Source organism: Haemaphysalis longicornis, unplaced genomic scaffold, assembly GCF_048455015.1.
Source record: "Haemaphysalis longicornis isolate Haplotype H1 unplaced genomic scaffold, Haemaphysalis longicornis Haplotype H1 scaffold_11, whole genome shotgun sequence".
NCBI classification, from domain to species: Eukaryota; Metazoa; Arthropoda; class Arachnida; order Ixodida; family Ixodidae; genus Haemaphysalis; species Haemaphysalis longicornis.
Window position 1 is genome coordinate 86,659,089 of NW_027526214.1, and position 26,535 is coordinate 86,685,623.

The 26,535-nt window shown below is 45.6% G+C and overlaps 1 protein-coding gene across 1 annotated transcript; it reads right to left on the reverse strand.

Moving 5' to 3' along the window:
• Positions 1-24,255: 24,255 nt before the first annotated feature.
• Positions 24,256-25,750, reverse strand: LOC144160709 (uncharacterized). The gene is made up of 3 exons (XM_077691908.1): positions 25,308-25,750; positions 25,002-25,265; positions 24,256-24,364 (listed from the first exon to the last, which is right to left on the reverse strand). Exons 1-3 carry the CDS (start codon positions 25,748-25,750, stop codon positions 24,256-24,258), a joined length of 816 nt encoding a protein of 271 aa, XP_077548034.1.
• Positions 25,751-26,535: the final 785 nt, after the last annotated feature.

The window sequence follows — 26,535 nt, forward strand, 5'->3', positions numbered from 1 at the left end:
TTGTAGATTTCCTAAGGCATTTGACTGTTTAAATCATCGCAAACTTTTATTGAAGCTCGAACACTACGGAATACGTGGTCCGCCTCTTAATCTTCTGCAGTCGTATCTTACAGATCGAGCTCAATCTGTAGAAATAAACGGTGAAGTTTCAGCTTCGCAACTTCTGACCACGGGTGTCCCTCAGGGAAGCCTATTAGGCCCGTTATTGTTTAACATTTATATTAACGATATTGCCAACATTACAGATCAAGCTTCCTTCGTCATATACGCCGATGACACTAGCATATTTGGTCAATCCGAGAGCCCCGATAAATGTGCAACATCGTGAATTCGACACTCCAAAAACTTAACGATTGGATCCCCGCAAATTCATTCAGAATAAACAGCAAAAAGACTAAAGCAATTCTCTTCACCCCTTATCAGAAGCACTTAAATTCTGATTTAAACATTCACATCGGTGCGGAAATAGTTGGGGTGACCTCTGAAGCTAAAGTACTAGGAATAATATTCAACGAGCATTTACTGCGGAGCTCGCAAGTAGATGACGTTCTTACAAATATAGCGAAAGTGGAGGGAATTCTATGCCATTTCAGGTATATTTTACCCACTCGTCTTAAGTTTCTCATCTACAACTCCCTTTTTTTAACCCAGATAAACTACTGCTCTCTGGTCTGGAGCACAACTTCTAAATCCAATATAAACAGAATTCTTGTGTATCAAAAAAAGGCGCGTCGCCATATCGCAAATGCTCAATGGGATGTACCCACACACACTCTTTTCTTAAATTACAAGATACTGCCATTCCCACAGTTATACAACTACATGCTTACTGTGGTGTACAAAAACAGCGTTAAAAACAACAACCACGCATTTCTGTCTCTGTGTAATCTGGAAGCAGCTTTGGTGGCCTCGTACAGTTTTCGCCATCAGGGAAAGTGGGTGATACCTTTTGCTAGAACAAACCAAGGGTTAAACAGTGTTGAAAACCGGATGAGCAGGCAACTGAATAAGTATACATCAAAAAATATAAATATCTTGACCATTAGCAATTCAGCCCTAAAATTAAAATTACAGATACGCCATCAATAACTTTGTGGCACTTGAAGTTATGAAGGCTATATGTAAGTATTAAAATGCAGTATTCAAACCACGGGGACCCCTCATGATATGTGTGCATGCTTGATATTTATTAGGGTTCTTTCTTGTGAGTTGAATTGTTTGTGAAAGATTAAATTCTTGCTACTGTGTACTGTGGTAGTGTGGCATCATTTCGACGTTTTTATGTTTTTGACTTCATCTAACACGCTATGAATTGCTTTAGCATTGACTGATGTACTTAGCAAAGTACATTTACATGTTTAATTTTGTTCTTCATTGCTGTCATAAATTTGTAATGATGACGAGATAACCATCTCTGTCGTTTTATACGCGTCGTTTTGATTCTGTAAATCACATGTATGGCTTTTTGTTACCTGGGAGATGAAGCAGTTTTATGTTTTATGTTTTTTTTTCAGGTTTAGATTACTCAATCGGCTTTGTGTTACTCAGGGAAAAAAATTCTGTATGTTAGTTGCGTTGTTCTCCATGTGTACAGAAAATGTCTGCCATTGCTGTATGCCATGGGTACTGGGACCTCGTCAAGCTGTCGCATGACAAGCTTTTTGTTCCTGTTTCCCTGCATTTCTGTGTATTAGGAATGCTCAAATAAACAAACTTGAAACCGTTACCAAAGAAGGTTAGCTCGATGAAAACACACCACAAATCAGTGCACGGTTCCATCCCACTGCCCAACACAATAGGACCACTTCAGTCACCGCACAGCATATGGACTTTGTCTCATGATGAAATAGGCATGCGGACAATGAAATCGAGGCCCGTACACTCCGACTAGACATGAAGCCACGTAGTCCTGAAGGCCTCTGAATATTTGAAGGGTCAAATGTTGGTCAGGTATTTATGTCAGCTGTGCTGTTGCAAGAAACTGCTTTTTACGCTGTAGTTTATGTATGCTGGGTCCTGATTTACACTTTAAGGCCTGGTTTTTCTTTCTAGGTAAAACAATTTTTGTGTTTTTTTCCTTATATACTGGGATCCCATCAGGTGAGAAACGAAAAATGCAGCTTATGAGAAAAAGGAATTAGTAGTTTAGAGGCAGTATACCTAATTAGGTCATTAGGCAATTAAAATTGTACATTCCAACACAGCAATTTTTTTCTTAGTTTCCTAAATTTGAACACTAACATCCCCCATTCCAAAAAGCGTGTATTGAAAGTATTTTTTGAATTACAGCCACACACAAACTACGTCTTTGGCCCTTGGGGTTACCCTGGTACCACATTGGTCTTTACTGCAGTATCTTCCTCTTTCTAGCGTTAAGTTTTAGCAGGCTCCTTTCATGCGCTTCCGATCGCGAAACTCAGTCTGGGGTTTAATACAGGTATAAAACCTGACGCCAGGTTCGCCGCTGATACAGCGTAGGCAATCCGCGTCCGCGCCACGCGCGGGCAACGCTCAACAGGGAAGGTGCTGCGTGTTCGAGGCATTCGATAGCGCGGGGATAGTGTGCTATCAGTTATATTTATTTTGACATACAATAGAGCCTCTATGTGCATTAGGTTTCGGGGGTAATTATGGCCTTAGTGCTTCCCAGGAGAGGGTGCGTCAAGGTCTTCGGGGTAACGCTCGCTTCGAGGTCAATAGTTTGGCGAGAGGTGAACCCAGAAAGGCGCGTCGCAGAGGTTGGAGTTTTAAAGTCCGAGGTATGCAGTGTGTTTCCGATTTTGTGTGGGTGTAGATTGTCGCAAGATGGCCGAGTCAGGTGACGATGACATGCAGCTCATTTTGTTATGTGCCATGGCTTGTTGGCAAACGCGTGACTTTCTTAGGTGTTTGGCCTACTTTTGGCGCGCGTCGGGTGCCCGATCCTTGAGGCAACGCTTGAGGTTGACGGTCAGTGGTGAGCACTGCTTCTAGTTTGTCGGTTTTCATCTTTGTTGTACTTGTCGATGTTTGAGTGAGAGTGTGGATCACGTGATAAATTGTTCCCAAACGTTGGTGATTCTTGTTGCGACAAATCAGTTAGTATTTATCTCAGTTAGTATTAGTATGGTAATAGGCCCTCCTCACTTTGCGTCGGCACATGTCATCGTAGGCGTGGTGGTTGCGTAATAAAACTGCAGTGATTGGGGTATTGCGGGGTAGATATAAAGAGGACACGTGTCAGGAGACCCTTGTGAGTTTAATTATGTTTAGCTAAGTACCTTTACGTACTTCTGGTTTGTTACAAGGAATGTATTTTTGTTAATTGGGAAGTTTTCTTTTGTAACCTATTGTTGTTTTCTGTAGAATAAATGATACCCTCGTGGCCTCCATAATAACCGGAAAGAGCAAGCTATTTTTTTATTGATATCAGTGTGTCGAACCGAACAAAATACCGTTTTGGTTCAGGTTCTGGTTCAGGCGAGATCATTTCTTTCCCGTTAAGTTCCGGTTCGACAAAATCATGTATTGAACCAGTTCGCGAACCGGCTCGGCAGATTGAACCGGTTCGGGAACCAGTTCGTTAGGATGAATTATCACTGCAATAGGAAAAAAAAACATTTAGTAGTTTAAAACAACCGTCAAATCAAAACACAAACAAAAATTAAAAGCACTGATGTTCCCCAAGGGCAGTGGCGCAATGGCAAGGCAAACTTTAAGCCGTTACGAGATATTATCAAAACTGATGAAGTGGCGGCGATTTACCACCTACCTTCTCGCCCAGATTTTTGTTGTCCTAGCGACTATTCATAAAGCCACCGCCGACAGATATGATGGTTCAATATATTTTCTGCCCTTTCCTTTTTTGTTGAATTCGCAAGCTTTGTTATGCAATCACCCATGACGGTAACCTTGAAGCCTTAAATAAAGGCCTCAGTACTGCCGCGTTCAAATACCAGCGCTTACTAACAATGGCGCATATTTTTTTATATTTGTAAAAAAACGCAGAAAACCTCACAACAGGCATATAAATACTACCAATGAATGAGATTATTTGGTCACTCTGAACAATTTGTTAGCTGTCACATTATGAAATGTGTTAGCCAAACATTTGTTTAAAAGTTCACTTTAGTTAACGCACAGTCACTGCATTATTGCGCTGACCACAGCAATTTCTTTCGTGATAGCTATACGGCATATGTGTATTAAAATCAGTATGCCATCGCACCGCCTGAGCTCCGGCCATCGTTCCATGTGGTACATTGCGGATGGTATAACATTATGCTGTTACAAAACAAAAGGAAAATTTTACGCACGTAGCTTGAGATGGGACTTTTTTTGGGTAGACGCTCTTTGATTCGTCCACAGCAGTACTCCACTCCGGAAGGAGTAGCAGTGGAAGTAATGTAGCGAGTTGGGCAGTCTGTACAGTTGCACCACAAAAAAGCAGATCTAGAAGAGACAAAACTGCAAAACAAGCAGAAAAGGTGATTTCTTGGCGAATAAGGTAGTGTGACGTACCAGACTACCTTTCTGCACATGTCCTCTGCTTCATTACTGTTTCTGCTTCCAAGACAAAATGGAGGGCTGCCGTGTCTTGCCAAGGGAGAAATTACGCACCTTAACAGTTTTTTCTGACATATCGTTTGTTATTTGTATCGTAAAAAACGTAACTTCTTCACTTTACTGTCCTCAAAAACGTACCACGGTACTCACTTCCTTCATATTCATAACAAGTTTGGTTGTGAGAGGCAGGGCAAAAAAAGTATAGAGCAATATCCACGTTTTGGCGCTTTTTTTACTTATTCGGTTTTACTTACTTTTGGTGTAATATTTTAAAACAACGTGGTTCGCCTTTTTTGTTGTTGTTTTCTGTCTAAAAACATTAAAAAAAACTGGTGCATGTAATGCCCCGTCTTATACCTCTGGCCGAGGTGCAGCTTCTGTTGCAGGTCGACAGACTTATTTAGACGAGCTGGCTATAATAAACAACGATCCAAATCTTGATACACGGACGTTCTCGATTTAAATCTACTTCAGATAAACGCTCGTTGGAAGGGAGATCGAGGCCCCCTGTGGTCACCACCAAACGGCTTAGCCACTAAGCAGCTCCTCAGTCACACTTGTCAAGTACTAGCAATTTGCAGGTGTCGGACATGTAAAAAAAATTATGAAATGCAAGAAAGTTTGCACACATTGGCTGTGGGTTTCGCTGTTGCGCAGCGGAGCACTCCTGCTGCCTGATTGCTCCAATGAAGTTGCAGCAAGGGAAGGGAAAAATCGTTTTATCTCCTGTGCAAGCTGCCGGGAAAGACATTTCGTTTGGTCAGATTGCACAGGATATAAAACATTTTTTCCCTTCCCTAGCTGCGTTTGGTCAGATTGCACTACTCTCGCGCTTCCAGCAGCAGCAGCCCACTGCGACCTCGGTGCTCGTTCATTTTCCCTGTTGTTACATAGAGCGTGATAGTTTTCAATTGCCTAGAAAAGAAAGTGCGCGTGCGGGTATAAAGTTGATGGTACGTGAAAGAAAAAAGGCATCAAATTCATTGACTGTGCAATATCAATAATGGAGGGTCGAACCTTTTCGTCATGAACCAGTAACTGTCATTTCTTTTTTCCGTTCAGTTCCGGTTCGGGTAGAGTGTGCTCACAAAATAACGGTTCGAGTTCGGGTTCAGTTTTGGCAAAAATACCGGTTTCGTTCCAGCTTGCGGATCGGTTCGGTACCGGTTCGACACCCTAATATATATATAAAGATCACTCACAGCGCTGGGCCATCTTGGTTAATGCCCGGCATACGTAAATATAAGGCATACAGAAAAACGAGAAGTATACAGGGACAAAATAAAAAGGCGGCAAGAAATAATGTGTAGATATATACAAAAAAGGGCACTGATCAAGGGAAGCAAAATATTTTTTGAACAACAAAATCTCAGAGGTCGTGTGTGTAGTTTGCACCAGTTTGCACCAATGAACACGTACAAGCATCAGCAAGGTTGTGCTTTGGGTGCAGTAGACAAAAACAAGAAAGGTGACACGATGCTTCCTTGCACAACTAAATCGTCATCGGAAACAATGTCTGTGGCGTCAAAATGGTTCCTTGAGAAACGAATATGTTGTCAGTGAAAGGAAAAAAGTCTGTGGCTTCCTGTCGCGTTTTCGCACTTCTCCGGTGTTAGCGTTTACCGGCGCCACTTGGTAAACAAAACAACACCTTTTCTTTCGTACCTCTGTAGCCGGAGCCACATCCAGGTACGCAACATGTCTTGGACATTTCCGCCCAGTGTTCACGAACAATATTTTCGTGAAGTCGCAGCTGACTGCTATTTTTGCCGTTTGTGCGGGAGGCACGTTGCTTACAATTGAAAGCGGCTTATCCGGGAGACCGGCAGTAGGTGCAACAACCACAAGTAATTCAGGAACACCGCCGGCAAAAAGGCGAAAAGCCGCTCGAGGCTTTTCGCCTTTCATAGTTTGTTTGAGAAAGTCGGGTAGCGGATCTAGTGGATAAAAATATTCCCTGCGAGGGAGAGGTTACCAATATCCTTTTGCGGCCAGCCGCATCTTCGCAGTCTTTGGTCGAAGCAGCGCCAATGGTAAATTGTGACGCCGGCAGATCTCACAAAGTACCGCATTATAGAGGGGAAAAAGCACGACTGGGTCCTGGTTGGTGGGGTTACGCTCAATGCGGCGTTATTTGTGGGGCTACAAATAAATAGCGAAAGGCGCGCCGCGGCGCCTGGTTATGTTGTACCGTCCAAGATATGCACAGTAGTTAAAATTCGTTACGAGACTACATGTGTAACTATGGCGGATATACGTGACGAGGGTCTCACAGCTCCTTTTCGGTTGCCGGAGCGCCTGAATTCTCTTGAAGGACTTTGGCAATGCACACACCATGTTGACAATGGCGGAAAGTTTGTCGGCGCTGAGCATATCTTCTCTTTGCGTCGCAGGAACAATACGCAGGAGAGGCCGCCCTAGGGTTGATGGCCACAGCTCAGGGCTGATATCAGTACATTACGTAAACGTTGTGATCGACTAATTAGTCGTACAGACAGACTCAAAAAGAACTTTTATTTTTGGTCCTGAGGAATTACGTTGGGGTTGTTGTTGCGGGCAGCTCCCACGTAGGGAACGGAAGGCGGTGGCCCTCCGCTTTTCGCCGGCCATCTGGAAGGAAGGTGTTTGAAGAGAGGCGCCGCTTTCGTGGGCTTCCTCAAAATCCTCTCTGTACTTAAACACAGCGTCGCGTATTGCAGGCCATTGCCAGAGCTTGTGATCTAATGAACAGTACGCCTCTCTGAAGTCTGGACATTGCGGGTCAATGTTGGGCGCAAAATAACTAAACCTCACCGCGAAGGGAAGGACTCCCTCTTCAGCATTCTCAAGACCGACGACTCAGGCCATGTAAGCGTTGGATGAGGGGGGTGGGTGAATCCTCCGAGACAAAAGATTGTGAGCTACGACCTCGTTAAATGTCCCTAAACGTTTCGTCGCCCCCCCCCCCCCCCCCCGAAAATCCGGCGGGACTGCCGCGGTCAGGTAATCTTTGCACAGGGTCATAGGCCAACACGTTGGCGTTGAAAACGCTGGAATGAACGTTGGTCCCCATACGGGCCGGGAACAATTTTATTGTGTGATGTGCAGCGGCACCTGATGACCAAGGGTTGCCCAAGCCTACCGCGTGAACGATCCCGAGGCAAACGCTCGAACCGCAGCCCGGGAGTCCGTAAAGATATTCGGACGCAATGGGTATGTCATGGCCAAAATGATGGCGACCTGCTCGGCAAACGCCAAGGAGACCTTCCTTACCGAGGGAAAGATGAGAACCCCACCCCGGTGTTCTACGGCGACCACCACAAAGCAATCGGAGTGGCCGTACTGAGGCGGGTGTACAAAAATATCCAGCTCGGGACTACGTGCGACAGAGTTCAACAGAGATCGGGCCCGTGTCTTGCGGCGCCCTACATTGTATTGCGGATGTACATTTCTTGGAAACGGGTCTACTACAAACGTATCCCGTACAGACGGTAAACAAAACACTTTACGTTCATTCACCTTCATGAGGCCACTGCCAAATGGTTCCAGGAAGCGCCTGCTGGCCCGTGACGACAGGCGCACCACCTGTGCCATCTGTTGAGCCTCTATTACCTCCGCGAGGATGTTGTGAAAGCCAAGTGGCATGAGCTTTTTCTTGCTGGTGCTGGCAGGCAAACTGACACTCAAAACTTGCTTAACACTCCTACGCACGAGTGTGGTTATTTTGGCGTCCTCATATTTGAGCCACTCGAGTGCCGAGGCGACATCATGATGTGGAATACGAGAAACGCACGTTAGAGCCGAAGGAGAGTGCTCTCGCGTAACTCACGTTTGCGGTTTGAAACCCTGAGAATGAGCCTGATCATGCTCTTCGTCTTGGAGGTGATCCAGGATAATGCTGAACGAGAAAGTAGTTCAGAGGAAATAGATATCCCACCAGTGACGACCAAAGAAGTAAGGAAGGCTATAAAAGAAATTAAAGGGGGCAAAGCGCCTGGGGAGGATCAGATAACGGCAAACCTGTTGAAGGATGGCGGAGCAATTGTACTTGAAAAACTGGCAAACCAGTATACACAATGCCTAATGACAGCAAGTATACCCGAATCTTCGAAGAACACGAACATCATCCCAATCTACAAGAAAGGTGACATGAAGGAATTGAAAAATTACAGGCCAATCAGCTTTCTGTCATTTGTCTACAAGGTACTTACCAAGGTAATCGTTAATAGAATTTTTGCAACAATAGATTTCGGTCAAACTAAAACACAATCAGGGTTCCGTAAAAGGGTATTCAACAATGGAATATTGTTACACGATCAATGAGGTGATAGAGATGTGCGCTGAGTATACTGAATCCCTATATATAGCCTTTAAAGATTATGAGAAAACAATTGACTCGGTCGAAACCCTAACAGCCAATCAGGCATTACGAAATCAGGGGTTAAATGAACATTATATATGAATACTAGAGGATACGTACAATGAGTCCACATTCACAGCTACCATCATCCTCCATAAGGAGATCAGTAAAATACCTATAAGGAAGCGGGTCAGACAAGGAGACACAATCTCTCGAATATATTTCATAGAATGTTTACAAGAAGTATTGAGAACGTTGGATTGGGAACAGGTGGGAGTAAGGCCTGATAGAGAATACCTAAGTAACCTCAGATTTGCTAATGATGTTGCCTTGCTAAGTAACTCGGGGAACGAATTGCAAAGCACGCTTTCTGCGCTGGACGAAAAGATCACAACCATGGGCATAAATATTATTATGCAGAAAGCCAAAATAACGGTCAATGCCCTCGCTACAGCACAGCAGTTTGAGCTAGGGGGCGAGGTAGTGGAAGTGGTAAGCGAATATATCTTCTTAGGCCAAATTGTGACCCCGAATCCCAACCATGAGGCAGAGATAATTTGAAGAATCAGAATGGGGTGGAATGCATACAGTAGACATTCTCAAATACTGAATAGCACCCTACCATTGTCACTGAAGATGAAAGTGTAATACAGCTGCATCTTACCGGTACTCACCTACGGGACAGAAACTTCGAGCCTCACTAAGAGGGTTCAACTTAAATTGAGAACGATTAAGCGGGCATTGGAGCGGAAAATAATAGGTGTAACATTAAGGGACAAGAAGAGAGCGGAGTGAGTCAGGGAACAAAGGCGTGTTAAAGACATATTAGTAGATAATTAGAAGAAGAAATGGACGTGCGCAGGGCATGTAATTCGCAGGCAAGATACCCGTTGGTCATTAAAAGTGCAAGTAAACCTGCCCGACGTTCAGATTACACAGCCAGGAACACCCGAACCAAATATTACATGTGAACGTGAAGCGGTAAGCACGCAAATTGCCGTGAAAGACGCGGAAAAAGCCACCGTGCTCTCTTCAATTCTCCTCATTATGCACCCCTGGCATGGCCTCTGCGATGAAAAGCGGGCTATGGCTGTCCTGTATGTCCTATAGCCTGTCGCTTGTCACCTTCGCCGCTAAATTCTAGCATTTCCTGTGACGATCCGCCGACGTCGGCACTGTGTATCAACCTCTTCTATGTCTGAACCTGTCCGCATGCGTTTGGTGTTTTTTTAGTTTTGAGTGCGCGTGGAGGTTGAGTGACGAGCTAAATATTTCACTTTCAACGAGCTCACTCGACAACAAACGTTTATTGCTTCACAAACGCCCTACCAGCCTGAGGGCTTGCTTGCTAGCAGGCCGCCTAGCCTGCGTTTTTGTGGCTCTAGACCGGAAATAGACCCGTCCGCAAAGCGGGGTAAAGGGCAAAACTCCCCGGCCTGCGATATATCGAAGGGCACCGAACTGAACGCCACGCGCTGTCCCCCTCTCTATGAGAGAGCCCGCAGCTTTCGGCGCGTTGTCCGTGGTTTAGTTGAGAGGGAACATGTATGCGCGACTTCTCATCGCTCGTAGTTTCGGCGATAGTGAACGAATTTTTATAATTCTAGCGGGAAGAGATTACTGGGACAATAAACTTTGCCCCAAAATACATTCAATATATTTAATGGTAAGTGTTGCAAGGTCCGTTTAAGGGTGGCAGAGTGGATCCCTAAAGAAAGCAAGCGGGGCAGAGGGCGGCAGGAAGTTAGATGGGCAGACGAGATCAAGAGGTTTGCGGGGATAAATTGGTCACAGTTGGCAAAGAACCGGGATAATTGGAGAATAATGGAAGAGGCCTTTGCCCTCTTCCCTTTTGCCCTTGCCCTTTTGCCATAAATAGGCTTATAGTAATGATGATGATGACGCACAAAATGTTGGGGCATGTGCGCCCTGGAGCAAAGCACAGGAACTATGGCCCACATAGTGTTGGAATGTGAGTGTGTCTGTCTAAATCCATTTTAGAGAAATTTTCCGCTTCCGGAAGTCCTAGTATTAAAGGGGAGTGCACTTGGAGGTACCCCAATGGCTATCAAGGCGAATAAAACATGAATAGAATTCTGACGGACGAAAAGCAGCGACTGTAGTATTACCTAGGGCCTGTACCACCTTTATATAAATAAATATTTTGTGTCTGCCATAGAAACCGCGCTTGTAAAAAATTAATTACACTAGGAATATAAAACACAATTTTTTTGGGGGTAAGCCACACGTCATTATCCTGCTACCTAGAGGATACCACTGACTATGATCATCTTAAACGAAAACATTTTACAATCTTCTCGTAGTGGAAACCTGAGTAGAAGGCGAAGCAGCCATGGAGTCGACTCAAGTCGACTGCGTTAACGAAGTGCGCAGACATAATGCTCACCTCGTCTATGATCAGTCATTTCACGTTGCGGAAGGCCAATCGGAAGGTTTTCATCTCGCTGGCGCTGAGGTCTCCGTCCTTGTTGGTGCCGGTGGTCTTCCGAGAGAGCTTCAATGCCGCGGGCACCATGTTTCCTCCCACTGCCACAGCCGCATTTCCGCTACTCGCCCAGATGAAGAACGCGCTGTAGGTGGTGTTGTTGCCGGTGTTTCTGTACTGGTTGTAGAGGTCCATGGCAAGCTGGAGGACAAACGTCATGCCGCTAGCGGCCGGTCCGGTGAAGAAGACCCGTAACGAAGGTCTGACGGCGTCGTCTGCGGATGGATGATCTCGAGCAGTAGCTGATGTTGTTTCGCGTTTGTCAACCTCATCCAGTTGTAGTATTCGTCCGGGTCTATGATGTGCTGCGCTTGGGCATGGTCGTGTAAGGACTTACGTGTTTGATCACGCGCACCAACTCTTGGCTCGGGGTGAGGTCGGTGTCTTCGTGTTCCGGGTGAATGATCACGTCAGGAGGAGGTGCTTCTCCTTCTTCTTCTTGTTCTTCTTGTTGTGGCCTCTTCTCCGCACCACTGTCCGCTGCGCTGACACTGGCGTTGACGCTGGCGTTGCAGGCTGCGTTTCCGGTGGCGTTGCCCGTGGCGCTCATCGCAGCGGTGCGAGAGGGGGTTCCCTTACGGGAAGATGACGGCGGTGGTTGAAGGCGAAGTTATCTAGTGACGGATTCTTTGGTTGGGCAATCCCTAGTGGCATCCTTCACCTATCATCATCAGCACTGCCTGGCCAGGCATGCGCAGTGGGGGTGTAGACGACGCACAATGGCGCCCACACACCGACGGAGGGAACATGCGCCGCCATAAGCTGGTTCGCATCCAATAGAAGCGGAACAATAGGCGTCCACAGACCAGCAAATGGTCTTCCATAGCAAAAGAATTACTCCTCCTCCAATGGGTAGTTTTTTATGATTGTTTCTGTTTTCTTGTTACTTTTTTTATCAATCCAGGTTGTAATTGTTGTATTGAATCGCCCTATTGCTATGTCCATCTTCCTTATACTTTACTTTATTGTCTATACCTATGATTTCTTCTAACAGTTTGTTGCAATGGATGCTATGTTGCAATGTTGAACTCCCCTACAATTACATGCAATGGCTTGTCTACAACGCTTAACTACTATTCTCCAGCTTCTCAGGATTTGTCACAGCTTGAATATAACTTGGAGCCTTCCCCTTTCTACCTTTTTGACGCTATTTAAAACTTCGCGTGCTGTCTCTCATAAAAATTTTAGGGTTCTGGTGATTTTTCTCAAATTGATCGAAATAAATTCTATACCACTCAGCACCTTGCTTCATTCGTTTTTGTAACGGCTTCTCTGCACCTATATCTCCGAACATAAACTTTTTGATGGCTTCTCTGTTCTCCCCCTTTAATGTCCCTAATGTCGTCACTCACCTTGACAGCCCCTCTCATGGGTTTTCCAGAGCTTTCAGACTTGTCCCTCTATTTATTGTTCTACATAAGCTTTAGGGTCTTCTTCCGCAAATACTTTCTGCAGAGCCTGTATATGAGTACGTGCCGTCTCCTCCTTTTATTTATTGCAAAGGATTCCTAATAATCCTGGATTTCCTATCCGCTGCACATTGCTTGGCTTGTTTATACCTCTCCACCTTCTACGCTATAATGTTTGTAATAACCTTTCAATTCTATTGGTGTCCGCTTTCTAAAGGGCGGGGGTTAGATTTCCTGCCGCAGCGACGGCTATTCAAACATAAGCAAAATGCGAAAACGTCACTGCGTTCGAGATTCCCGCGCATGTAATAGAACGCCAGCTCGTCTAATTTAGAGGTGCCCTACTACTACTACTACTCCTTTCTCCTCCTTCGGTCTACTGCCCCTGCAAGTTTTTTTAATTTTTTGGTAAAACAATTTTCCACACCGTCCACCGAAGACACGTCCCCTGATCTCTTCATTACTGAGGGAAACGTCACGGTTATGTGGTCTCACACCAAGGAAAACCTGAAAAGTGACCATTCAATCCTAGCCACGACAATACTAGGAGAATATTATATTAATCCTTTGGGCAGGGCGAGCCTCACAGACTGGCCTCAATTTCCTGAGCGAATGGAAGAAGCCCGTTTCGACATTGCAACCAACCTACCTATCACTCTACAGGAATGGGCTATCTAACTCCGCAATTATATGAATTCTTTAAGAAAAAAAAATTAAGACAACCACTACAACCCAGTGTGTAGACCCTCACCTCCTCAACTTATTGAAAGCGAGAAAAAGCCTCATCAAACCCTGGAAACGACAGTGCCTTATTCGTCGTTTGAAAAGGAGAATAGGCCTTCCAACAGAAGAAGCAGCCCGCTATGCGGCTCACCTGTGCAAAGAAATCTGGCTATCCCTTTGCGACAGTCTCCAGGGCCAACTCAGTACATCAATGACCTCGAGACTGCTCAGATATTTTATGAACCCTTCGAAAAGCAAGCCTGATTCAAACGAAACCATGCAAAAAATATTTCAGCCGCACCCAGAAGATTCCAGTGCCCTCATGAAGTCCCTCCTGGACAAGTGCCTCCCCGTCCATTCGTAAACGCCACTACCGCCATACTCGGGAAAGCCGAATCTCAAACTGGATGAACACATCTACATCTATTAAGTAAAAGCGGCAGTGCAGACCATCAGACGCAACACAGCCACAGGGGTGGACGGCATCACCGACAAGCTTCTACCTAACTTGGATGATGATTCCATCAATGCACTCACCGCCAACCTAAACACGGTATGGAGATCGGGCCAACTTCCGTAAGACTGGAAGATGGCAGAGGTGCGCCTTATTCTGAAGCCCAGAAGACCACAGAGCACCGAGAACCTGCGGCTCATATCCCTAACCTCGTGTTTGGGAAAGCCTCTAGAGCACGTCATACACAAAAGACTACAGGAGTACATCGAACAAAATAATATGTTCCCACATACCATGTGTAGATTCCTCAATCACCTCTCCACGCAGAACATCCTTCTTCTAATAAAGGAAGAGGTTATGGTGAAATGCTCATGGGATAGCCCGAAAGCCTTTATAGCCTTTTATTTAAAAGGTGCGTTTGACAATGTCAGTCACACGGCCATACTTAAACAACTGAATAGCCAGAACTACGGGGAACGTAACTACAAATACATTCAAGACTTCTTCGACGGCCGAAAAGCCATTGTGAATGTGGGAGGTTTAAAGTCCAATACAATTCCTCTCGGCACCAAGGGCACACCCCAGGGTGTGCTCCTTTCCCCCTTGCTGTTCATTGTGGCCCTCGTAGGCCTCCCTCCGCTCCTGGATGCCATACCAGGCATACGCCATGGATTATATGCGAATGACATCACCATAAGCGCCACTCATGGGTCACTGTGGGAAATGGAGACCAACCTGCAACAGGCAGCCGACATTTTCTTTGAATACGACCGACAATGTGACCTAGCGTGTGCGCCGCAAACATCTGAGCTGCTAACGGTGTCACCACGTAAAAAACTCCCTCCCGGGTCGCCAACCATCTCCCTAGAAATGGATAGCTACCCTATTGTTCCAACTCATCGGGTGAGAATCTTAGGCATGCTTCTACAAGCGGATTGCTCCAATACAAAACTGCTGGACCGACTTAAGCTAACCACGGAGCAAGTCTCCCACATGATCCGCAGGGTCAGCACAAAAACGAGAGGTATACGAGAGGCGGATGTGCTAACGCTAGTCGAAGCCTTTGTCATCTCTAGGAATACATACGCAATCCCCTACGGTGTGCTCTCGAAGGCTGAAAAGAATAAGGTAGAGGCTATCATACGCAAGGCATACAAGCTGGCGTTGGGACTACCTGTAAGCACCTCGACAAAAAGCTACTACACTTGGGAGTTTGTAATACCTTGGATAGACTCCTCGAAGCTCATCACAAGAACCAATTATTACGTCTTAGTTCCACCGCCACAGGCAGAACAATTCTGACCCAGCTATGCCTGCACTCACCGAATAAACACCAACAGGCCGATGCGACTCAGCTTCCGTATGAGATTCGCCAATTTATTGATGTGGCCCCACTGCCCCGGAACATGAATCCAACACACCACCAGGATCGCAGAGATGCCAGAGCGAAAGCAATCTTCAAACGGTACGGCCAAAACTCCACCACAGTATACACGGACACAGCATCCTATCCCGGGAGGAGGGCTATGACAGCTGTTGTGACTGCAGCTCAAGCCCTTCTCACAAGTGCATCAATTCCTACCACCCATGCACTACAGGCAGAAGTGGCGATAGCCCTAGCAATTGTTTAAACCCCTGCTGAGATCATTATTACGGACTGCCAACATGCATGCAGAACATTCTCGAGCAGCTTCCTCTCACACTGCGCCAAACAAATTCTACCGCAGCATCGTCCACAACACCGTGGAAGGATTATTTGGGCTCCCGCCCATGAAGACGTCCCCGGCAACGAAGCTGACCACCACCATGCCCGAGATTTGACACACTGGCCTAGTCAGGAGCTCGGCGAGAAGTGGCGTGTCCGTCCCCTTTTGTCATACAAAGAAATCCCGCAGCACTGCCGCCTGCAGCGAACAATGTACCCTCCTCCACACAAAAACCTCACAAAAGAGCAAAAACACCATCTTCGATGCATCCAAACCAACACCTTTCCCCTCCCAACAAGAGCCCACATTCTGGCCCACACCCTCTACTCCTCGGAATGCCGCTTCTGTGAGGCTCCGGGCACGCTTTACCACAATGTGTGGGGCTGCGAGAAGAACCCCAACCTTCCCCCTGCCTTGTCCCTCCCCTGAGCACTGGGAGAGAGCACTGTCCAGCTCGGACCCTGATGACCGGCTTTGGCTGGTGAAGAGGGCTCAAGAAGCCGGACACCCTCAAGGGGTCCAGGGGTCCTGGAATAAGGACTCTTGCCCAAGGCGAACTGCTTTACAGAGACGTTTATTCCTCCTCCTGCCATTTTTATTTATTTTTGTAACTTTCTGCGTTCTTCATCTCAGTTTTTATCTGAGTTTCGGCAACTCTCAGATATTCCACAAACAATAAAATAGTGCTTGTCTATACCTGGCTGTCTTCATTATGCTTGCCTATACACAGTATATTCCCTCACCGAACTCCTTTTGTAATGGTTTCACTGGAGCTTGTATGTTATCTTCCAACATTTTATGACTTGGTTATTGTCCTTCTCCTTATAATATTGTTTTGCGACTTCTTGTTGATAAACAGTTTTCTCCAAAAATATTTTCTGATCACATAGAAATATTTTAAGGCTCTTGTGAAACTGAAGTTGTCCTACAGCTTAAACTTGAGTCTTTTGCACAACTGTGGATGTGCTTCAACCTAAATGTTTCGTGAAGTCAGGGTATAACTCTGGGACTTTTCGTCCTGTATGTTTTGTCACGGCCTGAATGTAATCTCTGTTCTCGTTGCGGGCACTTCGTTCGTTCATGCCCTAATGTAAAACCGGGCCTTCTCACCCTAATATTTATTGGCTTCCATATACATTTCATCATATCCCCTACCACTACTTATTGACCTATATAAAACTGTGAGTCCTATGCCACCTACGTGCATTGGGATTACACAGAAATGCATCTGGGTCAATTGATCATACATGTAAATTATTTGTTTATACACTGCGAATGCTCCCACTACGTGGTATGTTTTGGTTGTCAACTTTTTATGGGTCTTCACACTCAAATTTTGGGTGGCCTATTGCAATTCGTTAAAATATTTTAAGAGGTGCTGACCGAAAGATTGGGGGTTCTTCACTCACAATTTGTTTTTATACGTCTTCTGTAACTTCGCCCTTTTTCAGAGACATTTTTTTATCGCGATACCAAGAGTCCTGTATCTTGTGTATTTCCATTTCTTGTAATGCATGTGCATAACTTTCCGTCTGCACCTCAAGGAGCAGGAGCAAAGACCTTTATTCAAACGCAACATTGAGCATCGAGAATGCCCCGTCCCATGTTCACCAAAGACAACTGGTCGGTGAGCTAGTATGAAGCAAGCCATGTCCGACAGGTTGATGAAGGAGGCAGTGAAAAATGTGGCGATTGAATTGCAACGGGCTAGGGGAAAATAGAGATTTCTATATTAACGTATACTTGGGAACACTTGGGACGTGCTTGAAGGTGTCGGAGACGATACAGAAAGCAACCTGCTGATAAAAGGAGGGTATTTAACTGAATTCCACGAAGAATGCATAATTGCCTGGTGGTTAGAGATTTTGCTGTAACAGGAATTCTACAAAGGGTTTCTCCAATTTTCTTGTAGGGAAGCTTTATTTCTTTTTGTAGGACAGAGCAGTGTCCTACGTCGGTGGATAAGGCCAGGGAAAACCAGCTGCCCGGAGCACAGGTATGCGGTAGGGCATATGTACCACTTCATTGACTGGGATTCCAGCGTCACCAGGAATCCACCTCAGTGTGACAGTGCGGGGACGTAGCTTTGTTAAGGTTTTGCGAGATCATACGGTAGGTATTTCATTATCCTACCCGTGTGAATGACGGCATATTTTGCATTGAATTAGTCGAAAATAGTAGAGAAAAGAACGAGCCGGTGTAGGCAGGGTCTTTAACTGCATGCGTCGAAGAATGCGTAGTTCCGTGGTTGTTAGTTATTTGTCTGGAAAAGAAAGTGTACGAAGGGATCTCTCGTGTTGTTGTAGTGAAGCTTTTGTTCTTGTTTGTAGTCAATTGTCGTGTCCCGCGTCGGTGGCTAAGGGCAGGAAATCCGAGGCTCCCGGGTCAATTGTACGCGAGTAAGGCCGTGTACTACCTTATTGTCGACTATTCCATCGTGACCAGGGATCCACCTCAGTGTGACAGTGTGGGGACGTAGCTTTGCTAGCTTTGCAAAGGCTTTGCGGAGCTAGTCTATTTATGGACCTATTTATGGACCTATTTATGGACCTATTCTAGTCTATACTGTACTTATTTAAAAATTCTATGAATGGGAATAGCGCAGATAGCTTTTCTAGAATCAGTGTATGTGGAAAAGGTATGAAAACATCGTTACAAAAGCTTTGAGGTGTATATTCTTTAACCGCAGAATTAGGTCTCCACCATCAATTTTTTGAAAACGTTCCCATACCTGCGCCATTCGAGAAGTCAAATTTTTGTACTGGCGCGTATGTGACTGTTCTTCATCCTCAATATTTTGTTCTTATCTATCTGAACTTCCGCGTCTCCTCGAGTGCTTTTTTTGCAAGGCATTTGATATACCTCTGCGTCTTCTAATCCCTATGTTTCTTTACACCTATGTCACTCTTATTATTTTCCCCATTCTTATGTTACGGCTTGCCCACGTCTTCGGGTCATCTTTTTTAAATTCTTTGTAATGATTTATTAATTCATCACATATAGCTGTGCTCTTAACCCCATTAACTTGTTTTAGGTCGTGCTAAATCTCTGTCTTAGCCAAAATTTTTTTAGTCACATCTAGAAGCACCGGTCTCCTTTCTTTGGTTTTCTTAAGTCATAAATTAGCTATGCTAATTAGTATTCTCAGCTTAAATTTTTTTGGCTTAACAAAAGCTTGATGTGGGTGAGTTGGAGCAGTTTGCTAAAAAATTACTCAGCGCTGAATTTGGGACGAAAAAAAAACCCGTAACATAACACAGCGCCGAAAATGTCGGCACTGTGTTGGTTATGTACTACTTCTTCGTCCGTGTTTTAGAGCTGTGTAATCTTTTTATTTTTTGCGATGACATGTCGATAAGGATAGGTAATTCTATGCTACATTTTCGCAAATCGCTTGTAAAATATATGCTCCTTCTGACCTTATATATTACCTTTATTTTTTTTATGTAACAAGAGAAATTGGTTCCCCACGTATTTTTATTATCCGGTTTATGTCTCCGAGCCTACTCACCATATATTTTAGGTATTCTAGTCTATACAATTGAGGCTTCATCGCTGTATCTGATTTATAAGCGGATGCATATAACTGCTTGCCTTCTGCCCTATAGAATTTTTCTTGGAATTGGATGGTTACAACTTTGGGTCTCGCACGTTGTATAGTTTTTACGTGCATATCACACATTTTATTTTTCGTGGCTGATCTTGTATTCTGTGACTTAAGCTATTTGATGTTTTATCACAGCTTCATTGTAAAATTGTTTTGTTCTTCCCTGAGTATGTTTGGCTTGTTTAATACTCTACATATTTTCATTTTTTCGCTTGGCTGTCGCTCTGGGTAATCACACACACACACAATTTGTGTAACGGTTAGTCAACAACTCTGCGTCCATGTGCTACATTTGATGCTGTTTCTCTCTGCAAATCTGTATTCTCTATGTCATATTTTTGTGATATCTTGTGGACACCTTAAGTTCTTTTATTTGAAACATTTTTTTTTCTCTTTGGTTGTCTTGAGAACTAATGTGTGTTGGAGCGGACTTGTGCTGTGTATAAGTAAAGTATTACACCTTTAGCAAGCAGTTAGAGAAGCGACGTGCCTAGATGAGCGTTGGGAAAACGAACGCTGGGATTTTTTGTTGCAGCGTTTCTTCTGTAGAGTTTCCATTAAAAGTAGCTTCATCACCTTCAGTACAACCTACTCAGGGGCGCTGCAGCGACAAGACCTCTCACATTGACTTCCAACCTCTCCGGTCCTGCGCCGCTTGAGTCCAGCGTGGCCCTGCAAGTCGACTGTGTTTTGGCCTTCCCATTGTTATGGACCAATCACTTGGTATCCAATCTGTTACCCATGCCCGAATTTTTCACCTCTCGTGATCTCGTCTCACTACATGGCCAGTCCAAGCCCATTTCTTTTTATCTACTTCAAACAAAATATTACCTGCCTGAGTTTCCAATGACCCCACCCATGACAGAAAAATCTAGCCAAAGCTTTAACAGCTAATTATCCTCTGAAATTTCTGTACGGCTTGTTTATCAATTGGTACATTTTTCCTTAATGTTTCCGTGGAGTGTATTGATAAAAATTGGCATTCTCTCTGTATATTGCGAATGAGTTGTCTAATGCTCTATGCCTGTCTTGAAATCCTTAACTACCTGTAATGAATGTTTGAAATGCTGGGTCATACTCAGGAATTTTTTATATTCCTTTTCCACAAATATAGATCTCCTCCCAGTACAATTTGTGCAATGTCTACTCAGTAGATTTGGCTGTTTTTTAGCCTAAATACTTTCTAGTGAGCTTCGTTCTAGTGTACCTACATGTTTTACTTGGTTGTGAACAAAAATTTGTCGCAACGTCCCACATTTTAACATATCATTTCTGAACATCTTGACCTCGTTTGTGTAACTTTTTATCTGATTATCTGCAAGTCTCAGGATGTTTCAAATAATTTTGTTGTGCTTGCCTATATCGGTCCGAATTCTCTGTGCTTGCTTTATGCTTCCCAATACGCAGTGTATTTGCTCACAGAACTCCTTTTGTACAAACTTCTCTGCATTCTGGATATACGCGTCCTGCATTTTTGATGGCATGTTATACCTGTTGGTCTTTGTCGTAATTTCTTGTTTTGAGAAGTCTTGTTTATAACAGGAAGTCTTCTCCCCAAAACGTCTTTCTAATGACAAAAATAGTTTTAGGGCTTTGGTGTAAACCAGGATGTCCTTAAGAATAAAGGTTTTCTTCTTTAAAACTCTCGATCAGCTCCATCCTAATTCTTTTGTGTATCTGGGTATACCTCTGAGACTTTACATCCAGTATATTTCGTCACTACTCGTTTGCAATGTGTGTTCTCCTTGCCTATAGCTTATTAGTACGTGCTCGTCAGTAGCACCGGGATTTCTCTTTAAACGTTCAATGGCTTGCCTATAGATTTCTTCTTCTCCCCTTACCAATATTATTCGATTTGTAAAAATGTTTGTGTGCTCTACCCAAATGTGCATTGGGATTCAAAGGAAAGGTGTCTGGGTCATTTTATTGCAGATATAAACTATTTGTTTACAAATTGCATCGTCTCCCACTACATGACATGTTTTGGTTGTGAATTATAACTTTATGGGCCTTCGCCCTCATTTTTTAACTTGCATATACCTCTTTTGTTAAATATGATTACAGGGTACTCATAGATAAGTTGGGCCGTCTTCCCTCAAATTTCTTCCCTGAAATTGATGACTACAGTCATGTAGCTTCTCTCTGTACATTTATTGTTATGGCCTGTGAATAGTGCTCCGTCTTCACCTCAAGGTTTTTGTAATGACGTTCCCATACCTTTGCCACTCCAGAACTGGAGTTTCTGTATTGGCTTCTACATGACTCTTTCTTTTCGCCCTCAATAATTTTTTTAAGTACTTATCTAAAATTTGGCGTCTCGTCGCTGTGCCATTCTTACAAGGGGTTTGATATACCCGTGCAAGTTCTATGCCCAAACTCTGGCACACTAATTGGAGACACCTTGCAGCAACGGGCCCAAGAGGATGGCGAAGAGGCTCTCCTGGCAGGCTTTCGTGTTCACAAGCCAAATCCGAAATGCTGCTTATACCATCCACATTCGGATCGCGAATTAGCCTTAACATCGCAGATTTCATAGATGGCCACCTGATCCGAAAGGTGCCTACTCCTAAAGTGTAGGGCTGGTTATACAGCGCAACTGAGGCAACACACAATACATCTCAAAATAAGTTCCCATGTAAATCAAAGAATCGGACTTTAAACAAATTTAAGCTCGAAATCATGGACTCAATGGACATGACATGGTAAGACTCGTACAGAAAATTGTTATCAGCCCGAATACGTAGTCCCTTCCCTACCTCCGAGCCGTTAATGGGGATCTGGCCAAAGTTGATAATCAAATAGGGAAGGCATACAGGGCAGCACTATGAATTCTCAAAAATGCACCCACTGCCAGACTTAAACGCCTAGGGATCCACAATATGGCTCAGGCGCTGATTCAGCCCACCACATGAACCAACTAAGCCGACTTTCAACTACCGCCACTGGTGAGCACATTCTAAAACGTTTGGCCATCTGTGCACCAAAGATGTTGGAACCGAATGTGCCTATTCCAACAACCACCCATGCCTGTCTCCGAGTTCGGGCCCTCCCACGGAACAAACACCCCGAGTACCAAAGGGCTCGCAGGGAGGAGCGAGCACGAGCACTTGCGAGAAAATTGCCCGTCTGCCAAGACCTAATGTATGTAGACCCGGCAGAATACCCCCATCACGGTGGCTATGCCCCTGCGTCCATCGACAGCACGGATAGCCCTCCTGTTATCTCCCTCACAGTGTGTACCACTTCCCAGCGGCGGCGCAGGAGGCTGCAGTAGCACTTGCGTTAACAAGCTCGCCTCCTCCAAACTCTATATTCAGATTCAAAACGGCTATTCAAAACTTCGCCCGTCTGTCAGTTTCCCTCGTGGCAGCCAAAATCCTCTTCAAAAATCCCCCGACCTTTCCGGTCGAACTCATTTGGACCCCGGTGCACACTGGCCTGGGAGGGAACAAGGCGGCTCACAATGTGGCACGATGGCTCACTCTCCGTGCCGGGGCTAGCATCATGCTCTACCATGGTGCGCGATATTACCTATCACGACATCGTCATGCATTGCCGCTTCGCCCTCCGCCCTTATCCCCCCAGTCATACAGGGCGTACCAACTATCAGGAACGCCTGTGGCGACTCCCGCAAGCTAATATCCTCACTTGCCGGGCAGTACTCCATCACATGTACCCCGATCAGTATCTCTCCCCGAATTGCCTCCTTTGTTGTGCCCCCGCCACACTTGTCCACTCTATGTTGGCCGGCCCCCAAGACCCCTTTCCGTATGTAAATAGTGATGAGGAGTGGGAGCATGCATTGGGCAGCTCGCACCATAACTTGCAAACACACCTGGTAACCAGAGCTGCCACCATCGCCGCCAGATTTCACCCGGCGGCCACCACGAACCGCTAACCGCAGGACTCAACAAAAGTCTCTCTCTCTCTCTCTCTCTCTCTCTCAGTGCATTCCATGTGATGATTTTTATAACTCCAGTTTTTCGTTGTAAACAAATGTTGTTTTCTCCATAGCACTCAAAGCTGCCCCCTTTAGTTGTTTTATTGTCTTGTATCTCACGCTTTATCTCCACCTTGAGCATTTATTTCTCGCAATAAACGTTTGGCTTTGGTGGTCGATTTTTAGTTGCAATATTTGTATTTTTGGTATTCTCCCATAAACCCATTTGCAGAGGCTAGAAAAAAAGCTTTGGGATTTCTGTGATTACATTTTTCTAATGGCTTGCATTTGTCGTCTCACCAACATTTTATAGTGGCTTCTGCTTATTTGTTTCACTTTGCACCCAGGAGAGTTGTATTTACTTGTCTATAATTTTCCACCCACATTTTATCACTGGGCGAGGGTTTTACTATACATTGTGTCTCTTTCACATTACCTTGTTGTAATGCTAGTGTATACCTCCAGCTATTCGTTAAACTCCATTTTATTTGGTTGTTTTAAAGTCTCATTCTGCTGCTTTTCTGCATTTTTATATGTTGCGAATAAGCATTTTTGGCTTCCAGCCTAACTGTACTCTTTTGGCTGTTCGGCATACAGGGGTCATCTCCTTTTGTCATGATTTCACCCGCATTCGTGAATGTATGATGGTTACGGTAACCTCTAGCTGAGTGACCCCCCGCAGCGTGTTGGTGGTGGCGGTGAGTTGCCGAGGGCGGCTTTGCTAGTTGGTGTTTATTAACCAGCCGCACGCCATGTTGGCGCCCGAGCCTGGTGAACTTAGCAGCCAACGAAGATTACGGTCGGTGGCGCCACAAACTTGTCACACCCCTCACCTCCATGTTTGTTGGTCCAACACAACCGCAAACCAACACCTGTAACCGCGGAGAGGAACGGTTCGGATGTCTCGGCATTTTTTCACTCCGCGTGAGCACAGATTTCGAGGTAGGTGAGGCAGCATTGGGTGCTGGCTGTGCCCCTCGCATGCATTCCGAAGGGACTGCAGGAGTCGGCTTTGCAGGTGGCACACTACTTGCGAGTGGTGCAACAGTGCTGCCAGTAGCGCCAGCCCCTGGTGCTCTGCTGGCAGCGGCAGGCGTAGTTGGCTCCCCTGCCTGCTGGCTTCCCGAAGGGGTGTCTGAAGTGGCCAGGCGAGGCCTCACATGGTCAGCATGCCAGTATCACGTGGTCCCGTCCCACAGCCGACGAGCAGTGACGACACACTGGCAGAAGGGACCACATGCCCGGCCGACCAGGGTGGACCAGGGCAGAAATTCCTGCAGAAAACCGATGCCCCCGACTCCAGCAAAGTCCCAGAACGGCAACCTCGGTCAGCAGCCAGCTTGTGCTTCAGATGCTACAGGAGCGCTGTAGAGCCGAGGTCGTGATATAACAGGTCCGACGATGTCTGCACCATCCGGCCTAACAGTAGCTTGCAGGGGGCACGGCCTGTGACGTCGTCCGGTGCGGTCCGTTACTGGGACAGGACCCGGGCAACTTGTGTCTGGAACTCCCCAGGCTTGCTCTTCTACATCTTGTCTTTTATAGTTTGTACCACCCGCTCAGCAGCATCATTTGACGCAGGGTGGTACAGCGGAACCTTCATCCGATGGACTCCGTTCTTCATCAGCCAGGCTAGGTACTCCTTGCTGGAGATAGTCGGACCGTTGTCAGACACGATGATCTCCGGCAGCCCCTAGACTGCGAATACTTGCAACAGCGATAAAATGGTTGCTCCTTCCGATATAGTGGTGACTGTTATGGCCTCTACCCACTTAAAGAAGTCGTCAACCACTAGCAGGAAGTAGTGGCTCGTGAACGGTTCCCCAAAATCTACGTGCAGGCGGGACCAGGGCCTTTCCTTGAACAGCCAGAGGCTGGTCACAAGATGTGATGATCGCTTATTCTCCTGGCAGACTTGGCAACTCTGCACCACGTGAGTAATTTCCTGGCCAAGGGCAGGACAGTAAACCTCGTACCGGGCCACCATCTTGGTCTTCTCTACGCCTGGATGACCCACGTGCACCCACTGCAGGAACCTGGACCGCAGGATCAGTGGAATCACCGCCCTGCAACCTTACAGCAGGCAGCCCTGCTGCAAGCTCGGCTCGGCAGCCTTTTTGGTGTCGGTCCGCTCTGCCAATGACTCCCTTCGGGGTACCGCCTTGACCACCTGTGGCACGACTGGGTCATGGCTGGTCACCTGCGATACTGCCGCTCTGGGCTGCACCTCCGGGTAAGCGTGCTCCAGAATTAACACTTGGGCAGGTTCAGGAACAGCAGCAGGCAGTTCCGGCAAGGGCAGTCGGCTCAGGGCATCCGCAGGTGCTAGACCGTTTCCCGGACGGTCGACCAGCCTGTAGCTGTAATCCGCGAGCCTAAAGGTGCAGCACAGCACTCGAGGCGATGCGTGCATTGGAACCGCCATGTCAGGCCCAAGCAGTCCTAGAAGCGGCTTGTGGTTTGTGACCACCGCGAACGTTCGGCCCCACAGGTACTGTTGGAAGCGCTCGATCCCGAACATGAGGACGAGGCCTTCCTTGTCCGGATGGCTCTACCACTGTTCTGCAGCATGAAGCTTTTGTTTCTGATAAACGTAAATGATATTCCATATTTATTTTATCCAACATCTGTTTCTATGCTGAGGACTGTGTATTGTACCACGAAATTAAAGACTGCAATGATTCCCTACTACTTCAAAACAACCTAAAATCCGTATCGTCATAGTGCTCCAAGTGGCTCATGCGTGTAAACACTGAAAAAACTAAGGTGATCATGTTTACGAGTGTTAGCTCTAATCTCTCCTGCGATTATTATCTTTCTGATTCCCACGTAGGAGGAATAAACCATTAAAAACACCCAAAGATAAGTGTCACATCAAATCTATCTTGAAATACCCATCTTGATCACATCACAAACAAAGCAAGTGAGACTTTGGGACATTTACGTAAATCACTTTTCATGGCAACGTGGGAGACGAAACTGTTGATGGTTCGTGTTTAATGGCGCAAAAGGAACGAGGGCAAGGAGCGCCAGAAAGGAGTTTTAATGAAGAGAAGTGATTACCACAGAAAGGTAGGTATAAAAAACGTGTACACCAGACATAGTAAAATCAATTGAAGAAAATGGTGATGGCTGGTGTATAGGGCGATATTTGATTATGCATGATAGGAAATGGGGTTTAAAAACGGAACGTCTGACATATACTTAGACACGCGTTTCACAGAACTAATGGCATCATCACCGGAAAACAACGATGAGTGCAAAAGAATATGTTGTCTCTATGGTTATCTGAAGTGTTTTTTCGTG

What these genes read in the sequence shown, in the direction of transcription:
- LOC144160709 (XM_077691908.1), bottom strand. Translation starts at nt 25,750, where the DNA reads ATGTTCGGGATCGAGCGCTTCCAACAGTACCTGTGGGGCCGAACGTTC. An exon ending in TTGCAGCAGGGCTGCCTGCT is followed by an intron (nt 25,266 to 25,307) that starts GTAAGGTTGCAG and finishes CCTGCGGTCCAG; the next exon opens with GTTCCTGCAGTGGGTGCACG. An exon ending in GTGGTTGACGACTTCTTTAA is followed by an intron (nt 24,365 to 25,001) that starts GTGGGTAGAGGC and finishes TGGCCACTTCAG; the next exon opens with ACACCCCTTCGGGAAGCCAG.